General features: G+C 41.4%; 1 protein-coding gene across 7 annotated transcripts in view; it reads left to right on the plus strand.

Moving 5' to 3' along the window:
• Positions 1–21,348, plus strand: part of CAMKK1 (calcium/calmodulin dependent protein kinase kinase 1) — a 203,850-nt gene that overhangs the window by 157,037 nt on the left and 25,465 nt on the right. For all 7 annotated transcript variants that reach the window (XM_048824468.2, XM_048824472.2, XM_048824473.2 and 4 more), the window contains exons 10-14: positions 5,622–5,821; positions 6,408–6,461; positions 8,875–8,948; positions 17,741–17,828; positions 20,463–20,591. In XM_048824468.2, coding sequence (XP_048680425.1) covers positions 5,622–5,821; positions 6,408–6,461; positions 8,875–8,948; positions 17,741–17,828; positions 20,463–20,591 — 545 coding nt within the window. The remainder of the gene's footprint in view (positions 1–5,621; positions 5,822–6,407; positions 6,462–8,874; positions 8,949–17,740; positions 17,829–20,462; positions 20,592–21,348) is intronic.

A 21,348-nucleotide genomic window follows, 5' to 3' on the forward strand; every position in this document is an offset into this window, starting at 1 on the left:
TTTCCTGTCATTGCAGCAGCCTACAGCCCTGGCACTGCAGCAATTTTTTGTGCTGGAAATGCAAATCACACCAATTTGCTGAAGTTTTGCTGCAAGCAAAATGATACGCAAGAGAACTGTTATCCAGGGTCATTTTCTGTTCCAAAAAACTCCCCCTCTGCAGTCTGTTTAATCCCTAAGGATTCCAATGCATGCAATAGTCACTCTTTTAAAGGACAAAAGTCCCTTGGTCATTCTTCAGATGACCTTCCTATAAAACACAGCATGGAGCTACAGAGTAATTAACTAAACTACAGGTTTCAGAGTGGTAGCCATGTTAGTCTGCATCAGCAAAAACAACGAGGAGTCCTTGGGGCACCTTATAGACTAACAAATTTATTTGGGCATAAGCTTTTGTGGGCTAGAACCCACTTCATCAGATTCATGAAGTGGAAAATACAGGAGCAGGTAAATACATGAAAGGATGGGGGTGCCTTACCAAAGTGTGAGGTCAGTCTAACGAGATAAATCAATTAACAGCAGGATACCAAGGGAGGAAAAATAACTTTTGAAGTGGTATTGAGAGTGGCCCACTACAGACAGTTGACAAGAAGGTGTAAGTAACAGTAGGGAGAAAGTATTGGGGAAATTAGGTTGGTCTTCAGCATGGTTACCACCTACATCACGAGTGGTTGTTTTGGTATTCATTACTTTAAGTAAACAGGTATCTTATGTTTTGCTTTCAGCTAATCAGCTGATACAGTAGATGGCTGTTGGCTCATATTATTTGTCTCCAATTTGTTTGCACTATATAGTCACATGAGTCAGCAATCCCAATCGGTTTTAGAGTTTTATTATGGTCTCTATTAAAACTGGAGATGGCCCAAGCTAAATGCTCCCGTACTTTACAGAATTTCGGACCTGAATCCAAAGTTTGCAGCTTCGTCCCCTTTCTAATTAGAATTAGCAAGTCACTTTTGTTTCATTCATGAGAGATCTCGAATTCTCTAATTTCCAAAGCTGGTTTGCTGGGAAATTATTTGAAATCTGGTGTTTCTTTATGTTGTATGGATAAATAGTTCTTGATTCTTTTCATAAGACCAGAAATCACTGGGAGTTGTTTTCACTGACTACAGTCAAGTCCATATGGAACTATATTTTATTGTTCCTTACACAGCACCATATGTACCAAATATATTTCACAATAATGTGACATCTGGGACTAACAGCTCTCCTGTTTGCTCCATTGAGATTTCTTTGAAGAACTAGCTCCACCTCGAAATGGGTTTGCAGAGCTCTCCCTGTGTTTGAAATAATGTCGCAAACTCTTCAGGATGGAAAAACTATACATGGCCCACACTAGAACTGAGGACAGATTTCTTTGATTGTAGGCTCCCTCTAGGTCATTTTATTACTTAATATAAGTAATTAGAGGGGGTGTTCTTCTGACTAGTAGTTCAGCACCAAATTATCCATTGTTGTAAATAAGCAACACACAACTGAAGTGAACAGAGTTCCTCCCATTTACATCAGCAGGGAATTTGGCCCGCAATATTTAGAAATGGTTCTCACTTCTTTTTCTCATCAGTATGGCTTTTACATATGTAACAGGAGGTTGTGTAGGGGAGAAGATGGGGGGAGTAGTTTAAATATCTTTGAATTAACTGGTATTATGCTGTTATTACCATAGACATTGACTCCGTGAGTGCTCCAGGGCTGGAGCACCCATGGGAAAAAAACAGTGGGTATTCAGCACCCACTGGCAGCCCCACCAGCAGCCCCATGGATCAGCTCCTTCCCCTCCCCCCAGGGCCTCCCACCTGCCGATCAGCTCCTCCCAGCTCCTCCCACCCACCACAATCAGCTGTTCAGCGGCATGCAGGAGGCACTGGGGGAAAGAGGGAGGAGCAAGGGCAGGAAGAGGCAAGGGGAGAGGATGGGAAGAGGTGTGGTGGGGGCAGGAAGGGGCTTGAGGGAAGGGGAGGTGCAGGGGTGGGGCCTGGGCCAGAGCGGGGGTCCAGCACCCCCAGGAAAATCCCAAAGTCGGTGCCTCTGGTTACTACTATTAGAGAGGCAGTGAATATGACCCTGGGTTGGTGCTCAGGAGCCCTGGATTGACCAATGACAATGGGCAAGTCACTTCACCTTTCTGCTTGTTTCCCCACCTGCTTTCAGTGTCTTCTCTATTTAGATTGTAAGTCAAATTTTGACTAAGGCTCCTAAGTGTGTAAGTTCTACAAGGAAAGAACTATCTCTCACCATGTTTGTATAGTGCCTGGCACAATGGGACTCTGATACCAGTTGTGTCCTCTATCTATTACTATAATACTAATAAATAAATAATACTCATTTGCAATACTTGAACATAATGACTTGTGAACCATGTACACTTATGAGTCCTGTAGTTTAGTGAACTTGATCCCAGGTACAATTTATTATGTGTTTATTTGTAGTACTTATTATTTAACATTTTATATTGTGATTGCACCCAGAGCCTACCCAGATCAGGGCCTAATTGTGCTGAGTGCTGTACAAACATATCATCAACAACAGTTTCTACACCAAAGAGCTTGTGTTTACTATCTTTTTATTAGATTTCACAAAGGCAAGTTATATATTTTGAAATATAAATATTTATTTGACTTGGAATCACGTTTTACTTTGTTTTACGGATGAAAGAATAAAAATCCTGGACTAAATTCTCCCCTGGTGTAAAATTCTATCGATTTCCATAGGCTTTAATTCCACAGCTGAATTAATATGACCTATATTTCATGGCCTATATTTTTCTTACAAAAATGTGTTGGGAATCTGAGCCCTGCAGTCTTTTATTCTTTAAGAACCTTATATTTCACACCTGCATGAAAGGAAGCTAATCATTTTCTGAAGGGAAACTGCAGTCTCATTTTGTTTCTTGCATTACCATAATGAAATCATAGAATCATAGAATATCAGGGTTGGAAGGGACCTCAGGAGGTCATCTAGTCCAACCCCCTGCTCAAAGCAGGACCAATCCCCAATTAAATCATCCCAGCCAGGGTTTTGTCAAGCCTGACCTTAAAAACTTCTAAGGAAGGAGATTCTACCACCTCCCTAGGTAACGAAGTCCAGCTCATCAATAGGTTTGCTATGCAGCAGATGTCTGATAATAATTACTGTTGTCATAGGGTGTTTTGTGTTTACCCAGATTGTCTAGTCAGCCTCTCACAGAGTTAACTGATTCACATCACGATATAACTGCACAGCAACAGCAAATCTGGGACAGAATGACCACTGACGTTTCTTAGCACTATCCTGTGAGCATTTGTCTGGGAATTGGTCCAATATGCATCTAGATTAGCTCTTAAAGAAGAATACTTACTAAAATAATCTGTTCACTACTCAAACAGATGCACAATGGTACTGGGTAAACACGTAGTATCATACAAAGAAACCACTTAGATCATTGTATGCTATTCAAGTTCTTATATAACACTTTGCTTTAGATGACAGCGACATTTCAGATAACCTTTTCTGAAAGTTCTTGTTTAAATTGAATACTGCTGTCACGATATTGCTATACAATAAATCTGGTTTTCTTTTTATAATTTCCTTCTTCCCCTTTACTCCAGGACATAGAAATTCCTTTTCTTACCACAACAGTATTGCCTCCAGGATAAACTGCAAACCCAGTAGTGAATTTGTTGTAAGGCTATCTCTTGACCTCGTGATCTACAATGATGAGCTTTTCAACCTTATGTAATTCAACTGGATCTGATATTTGGGAAGTGCTATAAACCAGTTAAGACTTAAGAGTCCATTCTCACTTGCCCAGGAAGCAGTTCATTCATTCAACCTAATCATAATTGCAATCTTTCCTGTTGTAACATTTCAGAATGGAAGTCGGTTTCAAACATGACTTTGCTATAAAAGGGTTCCTATGACAATAGCTTGTAAGTCCACATTTCTGAACATGAGTGATCATTATTTTCAAGGTTGGAATATTTTTTTCTTTCATTTTATTCTCTTTTAGAATAAAACATTCTGTGTCTCTTTCAAAGGTTCCTGTTTATGACACACCTAGATCATGGTGGTATTCTCCAGAGTTCTGGAATCAACAATCTGATTATCACTCACATTTAAAACAGCCTCTTTCAAACTGAAAATGTTCACTGGTTTTTTTTCTGATGTGTCAGTTCCCCTTGGCATAAGGATGCTAGCTTAGCCCCCTCAATCTTCCAGTCTTCTCATGTGGGCATGTTTCTTTCTATGTGGGGATCTAATGCTATGTAGATTAGCCACGTAGAATTGCAATTTTGAGATAAACATCTAAAAAATGGAACCCATGGGCTGCATCTCACAAACCTTTACTCACATGAGCAGTCCTGTGGATTCATTTGGGGTTAGTAGATGGAGTAAAGCTTTTCACCGTCTGCAAGCCTTGACTAATTATTTCCTCCTTCAACAGCAAAACTCCCTCTCCCTGGGTATTAAGATCTCTGGGGCTGTGCCCACTCTCTTCGGTTAATTACCTTTATCAATTTGATTTTTCCCTTAACGTTTGTTCAGTGCTGGCAAAAAGTGCCAGATTGACAGCCCTGGCTGCATCTCAGGTGACACGCATTTGACAGTCCTACCACAGAATGCTGCGTCTTGTTTGAGATGCCATGCATCTGGCCGAGCTGCTGGAAGGCTGTAGGCATTTGCCTGCAATTGCACCTTTTGGACACTAGGGCCTGCAGTGGCATCCGCTGAGCAGGCAGCCACATGCCACCAGGAAGTTGCAGTAGTGAGGTCGAAGCAGTGGCAGAAGGTGAAGGACCTGATATGGGCCCTGGGCTCCCTGTTTCTGCAGGCTGCTGCTCCAGCCACTTACGAGTTTCACCACCCTCACTCAGCCCCAGGCTCCCGCAGCACGCTTCAGAAGCCCCCATGAGCCTCAGCACCCTCTACTCCCCAGTGACACAACAGGCAGGCAGAGTTGTAGAAAGCAGCTCTATTAATCCTAGAGTGGCCAGTGTTACTCGATGAGGTTCTGTTGTTCACCTAGCAGCAACCCAGCCCTGGCTTGTATTCCTGGTCCCTTGCTAATCCCAGTCCCTCTTGAAATGTGACTGTCCTCCAGTTCCACTCACCATCCTACTCTGGGGACTAAAGTCCTCCTTTTATGCACAGAACAGTAGCCCTCTGGCAATCACTGGTCCCAGGGCTGTGCTGGTATAAGGGATGACATGTATAAATAAAAATGCTTTGACTAATTTACACCATTTAAATTAAGGTTACTGTCATTTTAAATACAACCACCCGTGTTGATTTTATGGCCACCCAAAATTTAAGAGAACGCTTCAGAAATACTAAGCTCAGCAAGGGAAAAATATTTTTTACCTCCCCAAGGGGGTTGAACAAGGCTCACTACAAAACAATAGGAGTACTTGTGGCACCTTAGAGACTAACCAATTTATTTGAGCATGAGCTTTCGTGAGCATAGTGGGTCAACAACTATTTTAGAAAGTATGATGAAGCCCTTGGCTTTCTAAAGTCTGATGTATAGGCCTGGGCATTAGCTAGCATTTGGTTGGAGATGGAAGGGTGCTGTTCTATATTGTAGTTTCTTCCAGATGTACTGGGTAGTTTCTGAAGAGCATGTTCCCATCTGTTTACAGTGCACTATCAGAAGATCATTCACCGGGACATCAAGCCTTCCAACCTGCTCTTGGGAGATGATGGGCATGTCAAAATAGCTGATTTTGGAGTCAGTAATCAGTTTGAAGGGAATGACGCCCAGCTTTCCAGTACTGCCGGTACACCAGCCTTCATGGCTCCAGAGGCGATTTCAGATTCTGGCAAAAGCTTTAGTGGAAAGGTAGGTCTTCGATCACCACTAATTAGTCTGAGTTTTAAGACCTGGGGAACATGAAAAGAAGGGTGGTATCCAAACCATCCTCATCAGTGTGTCTCTGTTCACAGGCCAGGTAAAATAAAGAAGAATTTTTCTTTTATTATTGAGTCAAATCCTGAGGTCCTAACTGTTTTACTCAAGAAAAAACTCCCGTAGACTCCAATGGGAGTTTTGCCTGAGTGAGACTTCAGGTTTTGATCCATTATTGTTTGTGTAGGTCAGATTTCTGCCAGGCTTCTTCATGTTAAGTAGTGTCTTCCTCCACAAGTAGTCTGATTGAAATGAATGGGATTGTTTGTACAGTGAGAAACTACTGGATGTGATTAAGGCTGGCAGAATCTGGCCAATAGCGGTAAAAGTGTGGTAGGTGGTTTGCAGACTTCTTTGTGTGCATATAGCAATGTATCTATCTAATTACATTGTTCGGTATCTATAAAATTGGGTTCCTAATGAAAAAGAGTTTATTTTTATGTTTGAGAAAATAGCTGGCTGATCTAAAATGTATCTAGCTGATGGATCTAATTTACTAAGTGCAATTGCTTTCTTTCAGGCACTTGATGTATGGGCCATGGGAATTACTTTGTATTGCTTTGTATATGGGAAGGTAAGATGACTGTAGAACAATTGAATTTTATATAGGAGCTGTGGCTTGGTTATCATTAGACTGATTCTCCCACAAATAGGTGAAAAATAATAAACAAAAGCTTGAATCTGAAAGCTCTCATTCTCCCAAATAGTCCTAATGAAGTCAGTGGGTAAATAAGGGTGGCATCCATGCGTAAAAATTCACAGGTCTGTGCCATAGCTTACATCAGTGCCCAGATTGGCACCAGTGGCAAAAATATTGACTCCCCTCCCCCCACCCAAATATTTCCTGGATTTAGAAAACAAATCACGCAGAACATGTGGAGAGAAGCACGAGTTTGATACAAAAGCTGCTCTAAAGTGCTTTAAATGATCCAGATAGTGTGCCGTCGGTCAGCTGATAAACACGGCAGACCTGTACAGGTTATGTAATTTGCTGCATGAGCAAAAAATTTTTATGGTTTTGTAGGATCCTCCCAAGGTCATGCAGGGCCCCACAAATCACACTGCACAGTTTCAAGGCTTTGTAGCTGATGTGGCTATAATTGACTGGGGTAAAACATAAAGGAACAAGTAGTTTTGTTACAGTTGTGATTGGTTTAACTAATTCAGGATATTTTATTAGTTATGATAACTGCGCACTGGGCTATTTCTAAAATAAATTATTTGCACCAAATCCTGAAGATAGTTGAAGTTGACTGTGCATCTCTCAGGATTTTGCCCCCTGGTGATATCATTTCCCCATGTGTTATGGCATGGAGAAGACTGGAAGAGGTAAGGTAAATAAAACCAATTAACTGTTCTGTTCCAAGAAACCCCCATACAGTTTCAGTTGGCCTTGCAGTAAATACTGTGCACTCATTTCCCTTCATTTTATAACTCACCTTGGCTAGGCGGTTCAGGGGACAAGGCCAGAAAACCATCCCCTATCCCACCAGAAGCAGGTGCTCACACTACTGTCTTTGGACCAGCTGTAAGGAGCACTGCTGAATGCCCTGCCCCCTTGAGGTTTTCTGCAAGCAGAGTAGCTCAAGTAAAGGCTAGTCAGTCACAGCAGCTCCGCTCCTACCCACCTGCCCATGGTGCTCAGATAGGAAGAACCAGAATTTAGGCATATATCCATCAACTGGAAAAAGTTACATTAGAAACAAATGTGCACTGAGCTCATGTATCTGAATTTAGCACAGAACATTTAAAAAGGGATTGAAGAAGACTATTTTAGGCATCATGTAGGTGGTTAGTGCCCAAGATCTGTAAAGCTGTTCTGTGAAGCATTTTTAAATCTGTTTAAGATCCTAGATCGTGAACAGTCTCCCAAGTAAATGTCATCCTTAAAACTTAATATATTTGAAAGCTGGGTCCTACTTCGCTTACCTGTGAAGACTTGAAGCTCAAGATTCCGTTTCACCTGCAAAAGTCAATGACTTTGGAAACAGACAATACAGTCAGGGGGAGTGTGATATGACCAGCTGTCAGAGGAGGCCCCAGAACTATGAACTGACATCACAGCAGGCAACTAAAGAAGGAAGCAATTTTCCATGTATCATATAAAAATATACCCATATATTCTATTGAGTGGAGGCTCCATACAATGTCCTCCTGACCAAAAATCCCCATGGTAGCCCTGCATGGCACTGGCTGACAGAGCAACACCACATGGGGACTAGACCCCTGTGTGTATGCTATGAATGAGGGTTTCCCAGCGGCTCCAGATAAACTGGTGTATAGGAGAGCATTGAGGGGAGAGGGGTAGGAATGGAACCATTGGATCTGTGCTTACACAAATCCAGTAACTGTTGTCTAGAAGTCTAAAGCAGCAGCAGGCACATTCCATAGACTGGAATAGGGGCTATGTGGTAACTCGCAGCGTTGATGCAAGTTGCATGTGTGCAGGGTGGATTGGATTCCATCCCCTGGCCTTGGGTAATTTTCTTGCTTCATCTTTGTTCTCAGACAGGTGAATCTCCACTATTCATTTTGGAGATGAATTTCTTAATTACCCTTGTATGGTAAACAATAATACCTAGCACTTATACAAAGTTTTTCATCAGTAGGTCTTAAAGTGCTTTACAAAGAAGGCCAGTATTGTTACCCCCATTTTAGAGATGGGTAAACTGAGACACAGAGAGACAAAGTGACTTGCCCATGGTCACCCAGCAGGTCAGTGGCAGAGTCCGGAATAGAACCCAGATCTCTTGAGTCTCACTCTAGTGCTGCATTCGCTGGGCAACCCTGCTCTTTTAAAATCTCTGCATTTAACTTTTTAAGTAAGGCATAACTCTGCTTGTGAGAGGTGGGGAGATTTTACTAACATACCCTGCATGTATCTTCTGGGTCAAATTCAGAAGAAACATGTAACAAGTATATCTGAATGGCAATTGCTAAACACTTGAGATGCCTAACAGCTGGAAAATCATTGATTTGTTTTGTAGTGCCCTTTTATAGATGAATACATTCTGGCTCTCCATAACAAGATCAAGAACAAGGTGGTGGAGTTCCCAGAAGAGTAAGTAACCTTTACTGCACTATTGTAAAATAAAGTGCAGTCTGCAATGTTATTAATTGTGCAACATACATGATAACAGGTGGCTATCGTGCTGACTCTGTGCGGAGTTTTATGTGTGTATTTGTTTGTTCTGAGGTTTCCTTTCTGTCTATCCTATGGCCCCCATTATTGTAGTATCTTATTGCGTATTTAATATAAATCTGTATTTGTATACATCTTTAATGTATTTATCTTCACAACACCCTTGTGAGGTAGGGAAGTGCTGTTGTCCCTATTTTATAGATGGGAAACCGAGGCCTGAGACTAGGTGTCTTGCCCAAGGTCACACGGGAAGTCTGTGGCAAAGCAGGGACTTGAATCCTGGGTCTCCAAAATCTAGCACTGTAACCACTGAACTATCTTTCCTCTCCAGCTGAGCTAGCCTCCCTCTGGAGGCTTTGGGGATGTTGTTTAAATTGTGTTGTCTCTGTTCTTTTTTTATTTTGCTTGTTCTACATGCTATTGTTTGTAAAAGTGATAAGTTCCATCGGCCAAATTCTGGCCATAAATGAGCATATGCAGTTTTCACTGAAGTCAGCTGGAGCTGGGTGCAACATATGTGAAGATAGAATTTTGGCCCTAAATGACTAACCAAGGTTTTCCAATGCTAGACCAAAACAAGATACTTAACTAAGGGTTGGTATCGCCCGAGGTATCAGCATGGGGGGGGGGATTATTTATTTACTTGTTTGGGTTTTTACAAAGTCTAACAAAAGAATACCACTCCAACGCTCATAGCACCCTTAATCTTAAAAAATGTACTATAAAACAAACAGACACATCAGTTACCCAAGATCAGCTCAGATAACCTAATGACAACATACATATATATAAAAAACAGAATCGAACCAACCCCAATACACTCCCCAGAGCACCAGCCCTGTCCAACACCCATCTCACAGACAAGAGAAGAAAGGTGGGCCTTGCAGCATGTCCTGAATGCAGAAAAACTCGGGCTGTTGTGAACCTTAGGAGGAAGCATATTCCAAAGGTTTGGAGTGAATGGAGAATGCTCTGGAATCTGCCCTCTCGGTTATAGACAAGGGGCTTCAGCTCAGGTGCCTCCGCTAACCAGAGTGTGGCACTGTGTGCAATGTTCACAAATTTTGCTGAAGAAAGATATTTATTCTTGAAGCCAAATCCAGCAGTTCACTACCCTCATCACTTATGATAAGCTAATAGTGTTACCGTGAAGTGAGTGGTTTTAGTGAATAGCTGTAATACAGTGATGGAGGCTACCAGTACATGTGGCCATAATTTCCATAAGGATTGTGTATAGAGAAGGAAACTCTAAAAGAAATGGAGGGATAATCAGAAGGAAGCTGCTGGAAACACATATGGCTACAATCTATCTGTGAAACCTTCTGTTGTAACAGAATTCTTCATCTCGATCCTTGTATTCTAGTGGAGCGCTGCAGGGTTAAGATATTCTACTAACTCCGCCTGCTAAAAAGGCAGGATAAATAGAGATACACAAGAGATGAAGCAGGCTCACCAATTGATTAGAAACTGCAGTCTACCTCTTTGGCAGTGCCAAGAAAGTATCACAAGCCCTGGCATCCCTAATGGTTTTCATAGTCCCTTTTTTATCACCGCTTAAGATCTAGGACTCTGTGACCAATGAAGCTAACACTTAATGCAACTAAATAGTAGTAAGGGAAAATAAATTGACTTAAGACTATATTAAAGAAGTCAGTAATTCAAGAGGCTGGAAGAACAAAGAAACCCATGGAAGCCAAATCCAGCAGGATAATAGCATCAGTCTAGAGGAATGTTTTCCGAGATGGGAATTTCACCCTGCAATAGTGGGTGGGCAACAAATGTTCTGTCATGCCCAGTAGTACAGTGAAATAGTGACATCTACAGCTGTCCTGTTGTTTGCATCCTGTAGTAATAATGAGAGTAGTTTCATACTGTTTGTAACTATGGGGTTGGGGTTTTCCCTCATTGATGCCCATCCAAAAATTTGCTTTACAAATGAGAGTCAGTTTAAAACTTAATAGTTAATAATATATGAGGGGGCTATCGTGGGAGCTCCTGTGAGAGTCATGTTGGTACCAGTGAGTGCAGGATGTTTGGGTATTTTGTTTCTAGGGGAAGGGCAGAGGCAGCATGACCCAGAAGGCTCACAAGGATGAGTCCCAGGGGATACATGTGAAGGCTCTGTTCTCTTGACCCACAGAAATCAGTTGTTCTATTTCTGTCAGCTTGAACTAGCTGGCTGAAAAGTCTGTCTGCAGATTTTTAGACTCCTGGCTTCTATCAGTAACCCCATTATGATGTCATAAAATCAGCCAAAGCAATATTATTGTACTAGGGCATGTGTGCCAGTGATGTTTCCAGAGACAGACATGAGAAGATCCAAATGGAACATCAAATCTCAACTTCCTAGAATAAAATAAAATATCAAAACCTCTGATTCTCCCTTAGTTGAAGCAGTGCCTATCTAAGCTGCTGAGAATCTGCCGAGGGACGGAAAGTATTTATTCCCCCTTTGCGTGTACTGCAGTGTTGGAATTGAAATGATTGCCAGTTTTACCTAAGATAAATATTATTTTTATTATTATATATTATTTGTATTACTGTAGTGCCTAGTTTTGGACCAGAACCCCATTGTGCTAGGTGCTGTACAAACAGAACAAAACAATAAATGATTACTTCACTATCGGCTCTGTTGTCTTCTGCGTCTCTATATTTACTGTAGAAAATATCTTTATTACTGCAAATTGTATCAAGTTACTTATGAACCATGTTGTGAACCTCTTGTGCTCACTGGTAGTTCTTCACAGAAGTACTCTGATTTGAGTCAATGGGATTACTTGTGTTAGTAACCACTCACCCGTGTAAGTTTTCCAGGGTCTGATCCTGAACCAACTCCCCACCCCCACCCCCTAAGAATGAGAATAGTAGCGCCCTCTACTAAAGTCCTATGGTAACAGAGGTAATAGAAGTCTGAGTGATATACTCTCATGACCCTGGCTTAGCTTGATGTGGGACACAGTAGAGCTGTACTACTGGATAATAATGTAGCGCTACGTCCTTTGATACTTCCTGTGCGGAATATTAATTGGGAACGAGAATTGTGTTAGAGGATAACGGTTGGCCTTGCAAAGGATGAAATAAAGCTGTTGAAGGACTGGATGTATGGAAAGCTCTCTTCCTGAATATTCACCTACACTATGATGGGATTTTTTACTAGGTTGGTAACTAGGATGTAGCAAGGTTGATCCCACACATGCAACATGATAAACACATGATTCCTAACCATGTGGGTGTTCCTTATTGCAGCACTTCACTTGAATAGTGTTCTGCCTTAGTTCAAACATGAATGGGGGGGAATAACACTGTGTCTGTTACCTGTTTAACCAGTACTTCTGTCTCCCACAGGCTTGATTATTCACTGCCTTGCATCTTGCGTAGTCGCATACACCTGTGCAAAGTGGGTGTAAAATGCTTTCATTCTGATATTGGTAGCATTTCACACTCACTTTACACAGGCTGTAAATGACTACACCACATGCAAGGCAGGAGAGAATCAGGCCCCACGTCTGTGCCGGAGGATATCTCAAAAGTGCAATGCACCATGTGAAAAACAACTTTAACTTTAATCCCCACCCTTGGCACCAGGATCTAAGGCTGTATGAAACAGCTGCCTGCATTTTCACAGAATGTACTGATGATGATGATAATGAATTCCCTCAACTATAAGAGTTACTGGGTAAAATTCTATGGCTTGTGCTATGCAGGAGTCAGACAGCATGATCATAGTGTTCTTTCTGGCCTTAATAATATTGATCTGTTGATCTCAGGGTTGTGCAGTGTGGCAGATGAATACAAGCCAACCAAATTAACACACAGTTGTAGTGGGAAAAATGCTGTTATGTGGTCCATGTTTTCTTACCGCTGTCAAATGAGTCTGTCCGTCAGTCCCTGGTTCCACTTAACATGGCTCTGTCTGTCGTGTAGACAGGGCTATAAAGCGTCTGTAAACATATCTGCCACTTCTCTGCATTTCACAGCTTCAGGCCTTCACTCTGGCTTTTGGATGATGATTTATTTATTTCTCCATTTGCTTTTGGATGAGGAACCCAAAGCTGCATTTTTTCCAACTCAGCCCAATATCCAGATACAGAATTTCTGACCTACTTGCATTAATTAATCCTTCATTTTAGTCAAAATCTAGAGATAAAATTACTTCAGTATTTAGAAATGTGCATGAGGACATTAAAACTCTAATGAAACATGCTCCTGGTAAAGTACCAGGGTCACACAGCCCAAATTGTAGCCAGATATTCATTATCCAGTGGCGTGAATCATTTTTGAGATGCTAAGGACCTTCTCCTCTGAGGAGCTGAGCATCCTCAAATTCCCACTTAAATCAGGAAGGGGCCAGATGAAGAGCTCAGCTCCCATTTAGGCACTCAAATAAGGTCCAGAGTATCAAAACTTCTTAGACTCCAAAGTGAGCTCCTTTGAGAATCTGCTTATTTGTCTTAAGTGCCTAATGGGGAGCTGAACTCATTTGAAAATCTTGCTCCAATTGTGGGTACTGAGTCTTTCTGAAAATCTGGCCCTTAGGTTTGAGGGCATCAGCCCATTACAGATAATCAGGCCCAAGGCATTGCAAATATGGACAGAACCCATTAAGGTAATTCATTCTGTGTTGCCATTGCTGCATGATTTTGGATGGATGTTTGTTTTAACAGAGCTGCAGCAAAAAATTGCTTACGTAGACAATCGTGTCTCTGCTCTCTCAGGTCCTGGGCAATTTGCCCATCATATATTTGGGTTAGCAGTCAGTTTACGAGTGACTGTTCCCATCTGTCTCCACAGTAAGTTATTAACATTTAATGGGCTAACTGGGTTGCGTAAAGAAACCTTTTCTTCATGCAGCCATCTCCTTCAGGAATAACTCTTGCTGCATGATTTATTTTGACTTCTCATTGACCGATTCTCCCAGTCTAAAAAAAATCTTGCTGCTTATTAAGATGTTAAGAGATAGAAAAAGTTACTGTGTGTTGATTGCTGTCTAAACTAAATCCATTTATTTGATAAAGATGGTAACAGAGAGATGCATATTAAGCAAGAACTCACTGGACTGATTCCACCTCAGACCTCCCACAGAATTAGCACCCAGCTATATATAGGGGCATTTTACCATGGCTACAAAAGACACACATTTCTGTTTACAGAGGGTCCATGGAAACTCAATCCCTGCTTTATGAACGATTAAAGAAAGAAATGTAACTTTCTGTGCTCCAATATTTCAGCTCCCCTTAGGCCAGAAACAGTGGGTAAATATTTTCTGTAGATATGCAGCTCTATTCATATAAATGAGGATCATGCATCTAAACTCCTGTGCATTGTGCTAGATATTTAAGAAAATGGATGTAGGTATAATTTCATCTTGGGTTATGTTACAATTGACACTAAATAAAAATTATTCAGGACTAACAACAAATTGGTAAAGGTTTTGTGTCCAGAAATCTATTAAGAGTGCAGGAAATATTATATGTGTGATTCTAATAGGGATCTAAAGTTAAGTCATTCTTTTTCTGACCTACAATGGAGGTAGCATGCAATGTTGACAATTCTCACTATTTTGTCATGAATCTCACGATACTAGGTGTTCTTCCAAGCTCCTGGGAATATTCGAGAATCTTAGTTTTCATTTAGAAAAATAAAGACATTTCCAGCTCCCTTTGTTGTGGGGAAAAAGCTGGAAAACATGAACCCTAATTGCTCCAAGTACAGAAGGCAATTAAAAAGACCCCAAAGTTATTTAAAATCTCATGGTTTTTAAGCCCATTGGTGACTATTTGAGGCCTTGTCTCAATGGTTGTGGTTAGCAATACTGCAGCATGTTTGAATTGTGAAGAAGCCCTGTGCCATGCTTTAACAATACCCCTGGCTGATTGAGAAATAGTGTTAACGAACTCCAAAGTATTGTGCAATCTTCCACTAAAAAAATTGTCAAGTACGACATGAGTTCTTTTAAAATGGAGGAGTGAAGGGGAGAAATAGGGAGACTCCATGAGTCTCTAATGGGAGACAAACAAACACGTTTGTACACATATGTTCCAAACACATGGAAGACATTTTCCCCTTTTTGGTGCACATACTGTCCCTTTGAATTGCCCCGGAGTGTCCTGCACATCTTCTCTGACATGGTGCATAGAAGTGCTGGTGTAAGTGGTGGGCATTTTGTTTAGCATTGACATAGTGAATAGCCGGTGCAAGGCCATTTTTTCCTTCCTTCCTCTCTCTGTTATTAACTGGGTAATTCAATTAATTTCAACAGTAACGTACCCAGAACTGCATGAATTTCGCAAAGAGCTTGTCTGCAACAAAGACAGCCATGCATTCGCCCTTTCTTATGACTTTTCATTATTTCTGTGTCTGCCTAGAAGTCTTTCTGGCTCGTAGAAAAATATCAGAGTAGACCATTGTGCTGTCTTTTTTTTTTTTTTTTTAAACAAATTACATTAATACTGCTTTTGCACTGACAGATCTTAGGCCTTTTAGAAAGCACCATCTCACCTTTATCTCAGCTACCTGCTGTGTTAGCAGCCCTGACAACTTATTTATGACCTGCTGACTACTGCTCTCTGCTCCAGTATTAGTATCTTCTATAGCCCAGATCTTTGTTATAAGAGTGTCATGGTTTTTCCCCTTCCTGCCCTCTGCTTAAAATTTCATGTGACTGGTAGTCTAGAAAATGGCAGTATTCTACTGGTCATTCCTGTCCCTCCCGTTGTCTGAGCCTGATCCTCCCTCCACCCGCCATGGCACCACTGTGGTGTTTAAAGAGTACCGCTTTATGACCCCTTTACACAGCCAGAGCAGTATTAAAGAGCTTCAGTGTAAGTGAGAATCAGGCCCTTTTGTTCTCACATTGCTAGCTATCACAGTTACAGGGCTAGCTGCACTTCTGTCCTCTTTCAGGGCTCAGACCTTTACCTCTCCTGGAGTGAAATGCCACAATTGTCTTGTTCTTATACCAGGCCCTGGGATACAGTATCTGTGGATCAACTGTTCTCACCCACCTGAGGTCCAGCTGAACTAGGGTACCTGCAGTTCCTCTCAGTCTGTGATCAGTGGTGAACAGGGATAGGACAGACTTCTTGAAACAAAAGTGTTGTTTATTTTAACAGTGGAACAAAGCTTTTAAAACAAAAGCATTTTAAAACATGTCTTTCTGACCTAAAGTGTTCCCATCCACTGATGGTAACCTAGACAGGCCAGTATGTTACTGTGTCTGAGTCTGGTTCCCCCAAACAACTACTGCCCAATCTCAATGAATTCCCAGGCATTTACTCCTCTGGTCCAGACCATTCCTGTAGGCTCAGTAGGAGATCAAGCCAGAGTCCTTAGGGCCAATAGTTCTGGCATTGTCTCTTAACAACTCGTAAGTGTTTTCTGAGAAGTGGCTTATCTTAAGCCATGGTGGCCCTTCCTGCTTTTGTTTTTCCCGACAGTCCCTTATTAGACTAAACCAACATATTCATACACTGAATGTCCCAATAACCAGGTCAACATACAGTGTTCATAAGTTATTACAGAGCAGCTCCAAATCCATCACACTGGTATGTCCCTTAATATGATTTGAATGTAATTTATTTGTATATGGTTGGTTTATTTCCTTTTGCTTTTGAAGAGGAGAGAGAGGGAAGTGTTATGCCTAGTTATCACCAGCATTTTTAATCTGTCACATTCATGAGCACTGAAATGTATTCTCATGGGAGGGAAGTGTTCTCCTGGCGTGAAATTTTACATTGCCAAGTTCCAGCTTTGAGCAAATATATGCACCACTGAAAACTGTTTATGAGAGAAATGCTGACAGAGATCATCAACTAACTATCACAGTGCTAACACACACTAATGTAATTTTATTTCAGAGTATTGTCATAATAAACATTATTTTTGTTTTTAAAAGTCCTTACCGGTGTTGTTAATACTACTGATCATACAGTCCTTTGCTTTTGACAGTAATCCATTTAAGGGAACAACTTGCATGAGCAACCACCATTTGTGTGAAGAGGGGTTTACAAGATTGGGGGCTAGATTATTAAACCCAGGAAAAACTATTTTAAAAAATCAAATGTTCTTGCTACCGTTTGTGTTGATTGTTTACTTTTTATAAGACCCTTATCTTGGGAATTGAAACTATTTCCCTTCTTTGACCCTTTTCTGGCACAGTTCTGCAGCCTTTTGGTTGCAAAAGCTTCAGACAAATGTTAAATTTGAAATCAATTTTCATAAGCATTTGTGGAAACTTTTCAATTAATACAACCTGCAAACTCAACCTGAGATTTGAATATCAAACAGGGCTATTTCTTTCCAACACATTGTTGTTAATAATAATGTTTCTGCAAGCAAAATGATGTATTTATTGTCACTTGTACAACACCGTTTAGATTGTGCCCATCAGTTATACCTCTTTGTCTCAGATTCTGCCCTCAGAATAGCTATAAAACCCCCAATCTTTAGATATGCCTTTATTTGCTCCTGTACAACCCCTTTGTCTGTAGGCAGAATCTGGTGTACGTTATCCTTATTAGCGATCATAAGGCCTAAGAAGAATTGATTTTCACTTCCCAGTCTGAATATCCTGGCAGTTGTGTGTGGGGGGGGGAGAATTCTGTACTTGTAAACGGAGCAAATTAACAGAATATTACTACGAGAAGCTTTATGCATAAGATTGTCATTTGTAGTTACCTTATTAACCATATATTGGTGTTTTCTTTAATCAGGCCACAGATAAGTGAAGAGCTCAAAGAAGTGATTGTAAGGATGCTGGATAAAAATCCAGAAACGAGGATAACAGTTCCTGAGATTAAGGTAAATTCATCATGAATGTTATATTTATTTGGAATTGTTTCATGTAATCTCAGTTGGTTTCATATTTCTTGTATTACTTGTAATGTGACAAAACTTACCAGCATAGCTCAAAGGGTGAGTACATTCACTTGGCTCCATATTTGTATGACTTAAAATCACTCTGATGCTGCTTATTTCTGAGAATATTAATAAAAGGGGATTTTTAATTAAAATTGTTCAAAATCTGGATAAAACACTGACAGCGTTTCCCACAAACACTTTTGTAGATTGAAACCTTGTTTTTTTACTGAGATGGCTAACTTGAGTGATCAGACCTGTTCCCTAGTCTAGCAGACACAGATGTGTGTTGCAGTGACTGTGAAGCTGAATACTATACGTGTATGTACTTGTTGTTCATACCATGCTGGCTGTTGTTATACATGTAGGAATGGGATCAAGGAATGTAGCGTCCATTTCTGTCAACATTACCTTGGTCGTTGTTCTGCAAAGCTCATGAATCCAGAGCAACGAACACCCCTGATGGAGCAAGATGCTCCATGCTGCTTTGTACATTTTGTTTCAGGACTGATACCATGTTCTGCTATCATTAGTCACTGAGAAGTCTCACCTATTTGAAAAGAGTCAGAGGGCTTGTCTACACTGGCGTGAAAAAAACACCCCCCTGAGCGCAGCAAGTTTCAGCGCTGTAAAGCGTCAGATAGTATAGATGAACAGATGAGGAACAGATGAGTATAGATAGTGGCCAGCGCTGGGAGCCGAGAGCTCTCTCCCAGCGCAGCGCTGCTGGTGTAGACCAGCCCAGAGAAACTGAAGTTGAATAAAGCAGGGGTGGGGGTGGATTAACTATATCTACCCTCTCCTAATTTGCATCTCAGATGTATCACTCTTGTTATTCACAGTTATTTAGGTCTAATTGTTTGGCAAACTCAGTTTGGAATTGCAGTTAACAAAAAAAAATCAAGGAAATTATATGGGGGAACATAAGGAAATTGCTGTTTCTGAATCATGTTGATGCACGAAATACACTTGTCTCCTAATTGAAATGCTCACACGACTTAGATATTCCATACTTTTAATAAAAATGATTTCATTTAGGGTTGACTGTGGTGTTTTGCTTCTGAAGAGGGTTGTTATAAGCATGAATAATCATCTTTGGAATACACAATTTAATTAAGTGCCATAAAGAAGTTCTTTGCTGAGCTCTTGAAAAGTGCTCTGGACACCTGCACTAAACTCCTTCTAAAGTTTGTAGGCAGCAAACATCAGTCTGATTGAATGCTGTGGACTAGTCCCCAGGAGGTAGGCAGGTATTTTTTAAAAGCATAGTGGATGCTGTTCTGATTAACCTCCATAGGTGCCAGCCCTTGGACAAATACACTGATATCAAAGAGCCCCACTCCAGTACTGTTTGTTTATACTTGAAACCCCTTGTATTATGTAGCACATTAGACCAAAATTATGCACAGGCCTCCCATGCCCTAAACTGATTCATATGACATTATGGGACAATGCTAATTAATTACAAGATCATCTAATAAGCCACGTGGTTACTAAACTAGAGGAGCAGGGAGCAGCACAAGAAGGTGAAGTGTTCTCTGGGGAGGGAAAGTGGGAGGCCTGCTGGAAGATGCAGGTACATCTGAGGCTCCTAAACCACATAGGAGCCACTCCTGTGGCGTTTAATTATTTGGGAAAGAAGACACATCCTCTAACAAGCTTCTTCCTGCTCCCTCACGGTCATCTGTGCCTCCTTCCACTGGCTGCGTCCTATCCAACAATCCCCTAGTTTGCAATGTAATCCACCTCCCCTGAAGACCCTCATATGTTGGGCAAACAAGCTGAACAGCCGGAAGGTGGTAGGAGGGTGGCCATGTTTTTTTTTTAGTAATGTGGTATGAACATTAGTCTGTGTGGCATCTAGGCAAAAAGGTAAGTTGTGTGGGCAATTGCATAGCCATGTAACCACATCGTGTATGGGGGCCTCTCCATGACCCTGAAACATTACATTAGTGTTAGGCCAAAATGCTCAGACTTGGGTACTATATTATATGTTTACCTAGGTGGCCTGATTTCCAGAGATACTGAGCATTTGCAGCAGCATCTGAACTCACGAGTTATTGAGTGTTCAGCACTTCTGAAAATCAAACCACTTGTTTAGGTGCCTAAATTTAGGCACCCAAGTTTGAAAACACATTATGGCGCTTTTCCTGGGCCTGGGTTGTTAAAGTGTCTGTGTATGTGAGAGAGAGCTGCTGTTGATGAACGGGATTTTCATAAGTTTTGACTGAATTCAGTGGAAATTGAGTGCCTAACTCTCTTATCCCCTTTGAAAATGCCAGCCCATGACAATTAGTGCTGATGGTCTCTTAAGGTCTATAGAGACACTACACACAGTTGCTGGAGTGCAACAGAACCTCTGAGTTAGCCCTCAGCCTGTTGATTCAGCATGTGCCAACCTATGTGGAAAATGGAGCCATCCTGACTCGCAGCTTGTAATAATAATCAGCCCTATAGTCATTATTTCTCAATATTAACTAACATCTATCCACACTGTGTGAAGTACAAGGGACATACACATTTAGGATTCTCTGCAGTGGCTTGTTCACCGCTTTCTTTGTGTCCCTTTTCATGTAGTTGCATCCCTGGCTAACAAAGTTTGGGGAGGATCCACTGCCTCTGGAGGAAGAGCATTGCACTGTGGTGGAGGTGACTGAGGAGGAGGTGAAGAATTCCGTCAAGACAATCCCAAGCTTGCCTGCTGTAGTAAGTGAAAACAGGAGCTTTCTAAGCTTTTATGTTCCGGGAGATATGTCACTTTCTTTGAGCCATCAGCTTGTGAAGCAATCTCAACGTGAGGGGTAGACAAATTTCCAGTGTATAATGTGCATGATTTAGCCATTCAAGTTAGTGGGAGTTGTTCATGCCTTTGAGCTGTGCATTTACCTCAAAAGGTTTACTGGTACTCCAACACATGGGGGCCTGGTCCTGCAGCCCTTATCCATATGAGCATTGACGTCAAAGGGGCTACTCAGATAATAGGTGCAGGGCCAAGCTCCCCAGGTGGCCAGCACCAGAGGAAGCAAATGATAGAAGCAATTCAAATTTGCAAAGACTTATTACCAGACGCATATGTAACTCCAATCCCAACACCACCACTACGACTGGAAAAAGGGAGAGCAGTGAGGGAGAGTAAAGGGTTGTTTGCACGGTTTGCTGTGCAGCCACCCGTGTACATAGACAAGGCAAGAAGCAGAGCTGCAAATGGCCCAGAAAATTCAGCATAGGACACGCTCTGGTAGTTGTTGAGCATATTCTCTTTGGATCAGCAGTAAGGCCTGATCAAAAGCCCATGACATCAATGGGAGTCTTTTCATTGACTTCAGCGGGCTTAGTACCAAGCTATAGGTGCCTGTAGCAACTCAGTGGGCACTAGGTACCTCTAGAGATATAGACCTGAGAACTCGAATCCTATTCTTTTCCCATTTTGAAGGCAATTTAATCATATGGTATTTTCCCTCTA

The sequence above is a fragment of the Caretta caretta genome, chromosome 17 (assembly GCF_965140235.1).
Source record: "Caretta caretta isolate rCarCar2 chromosome 17, rCarCar1.hap1, whole genome shotgun sequence".
Lineage (NCBI taxonomy): Eukaryota > Metazoa > Chordata > Testudines > Cheloniidae > Caretta > Caretta caretta.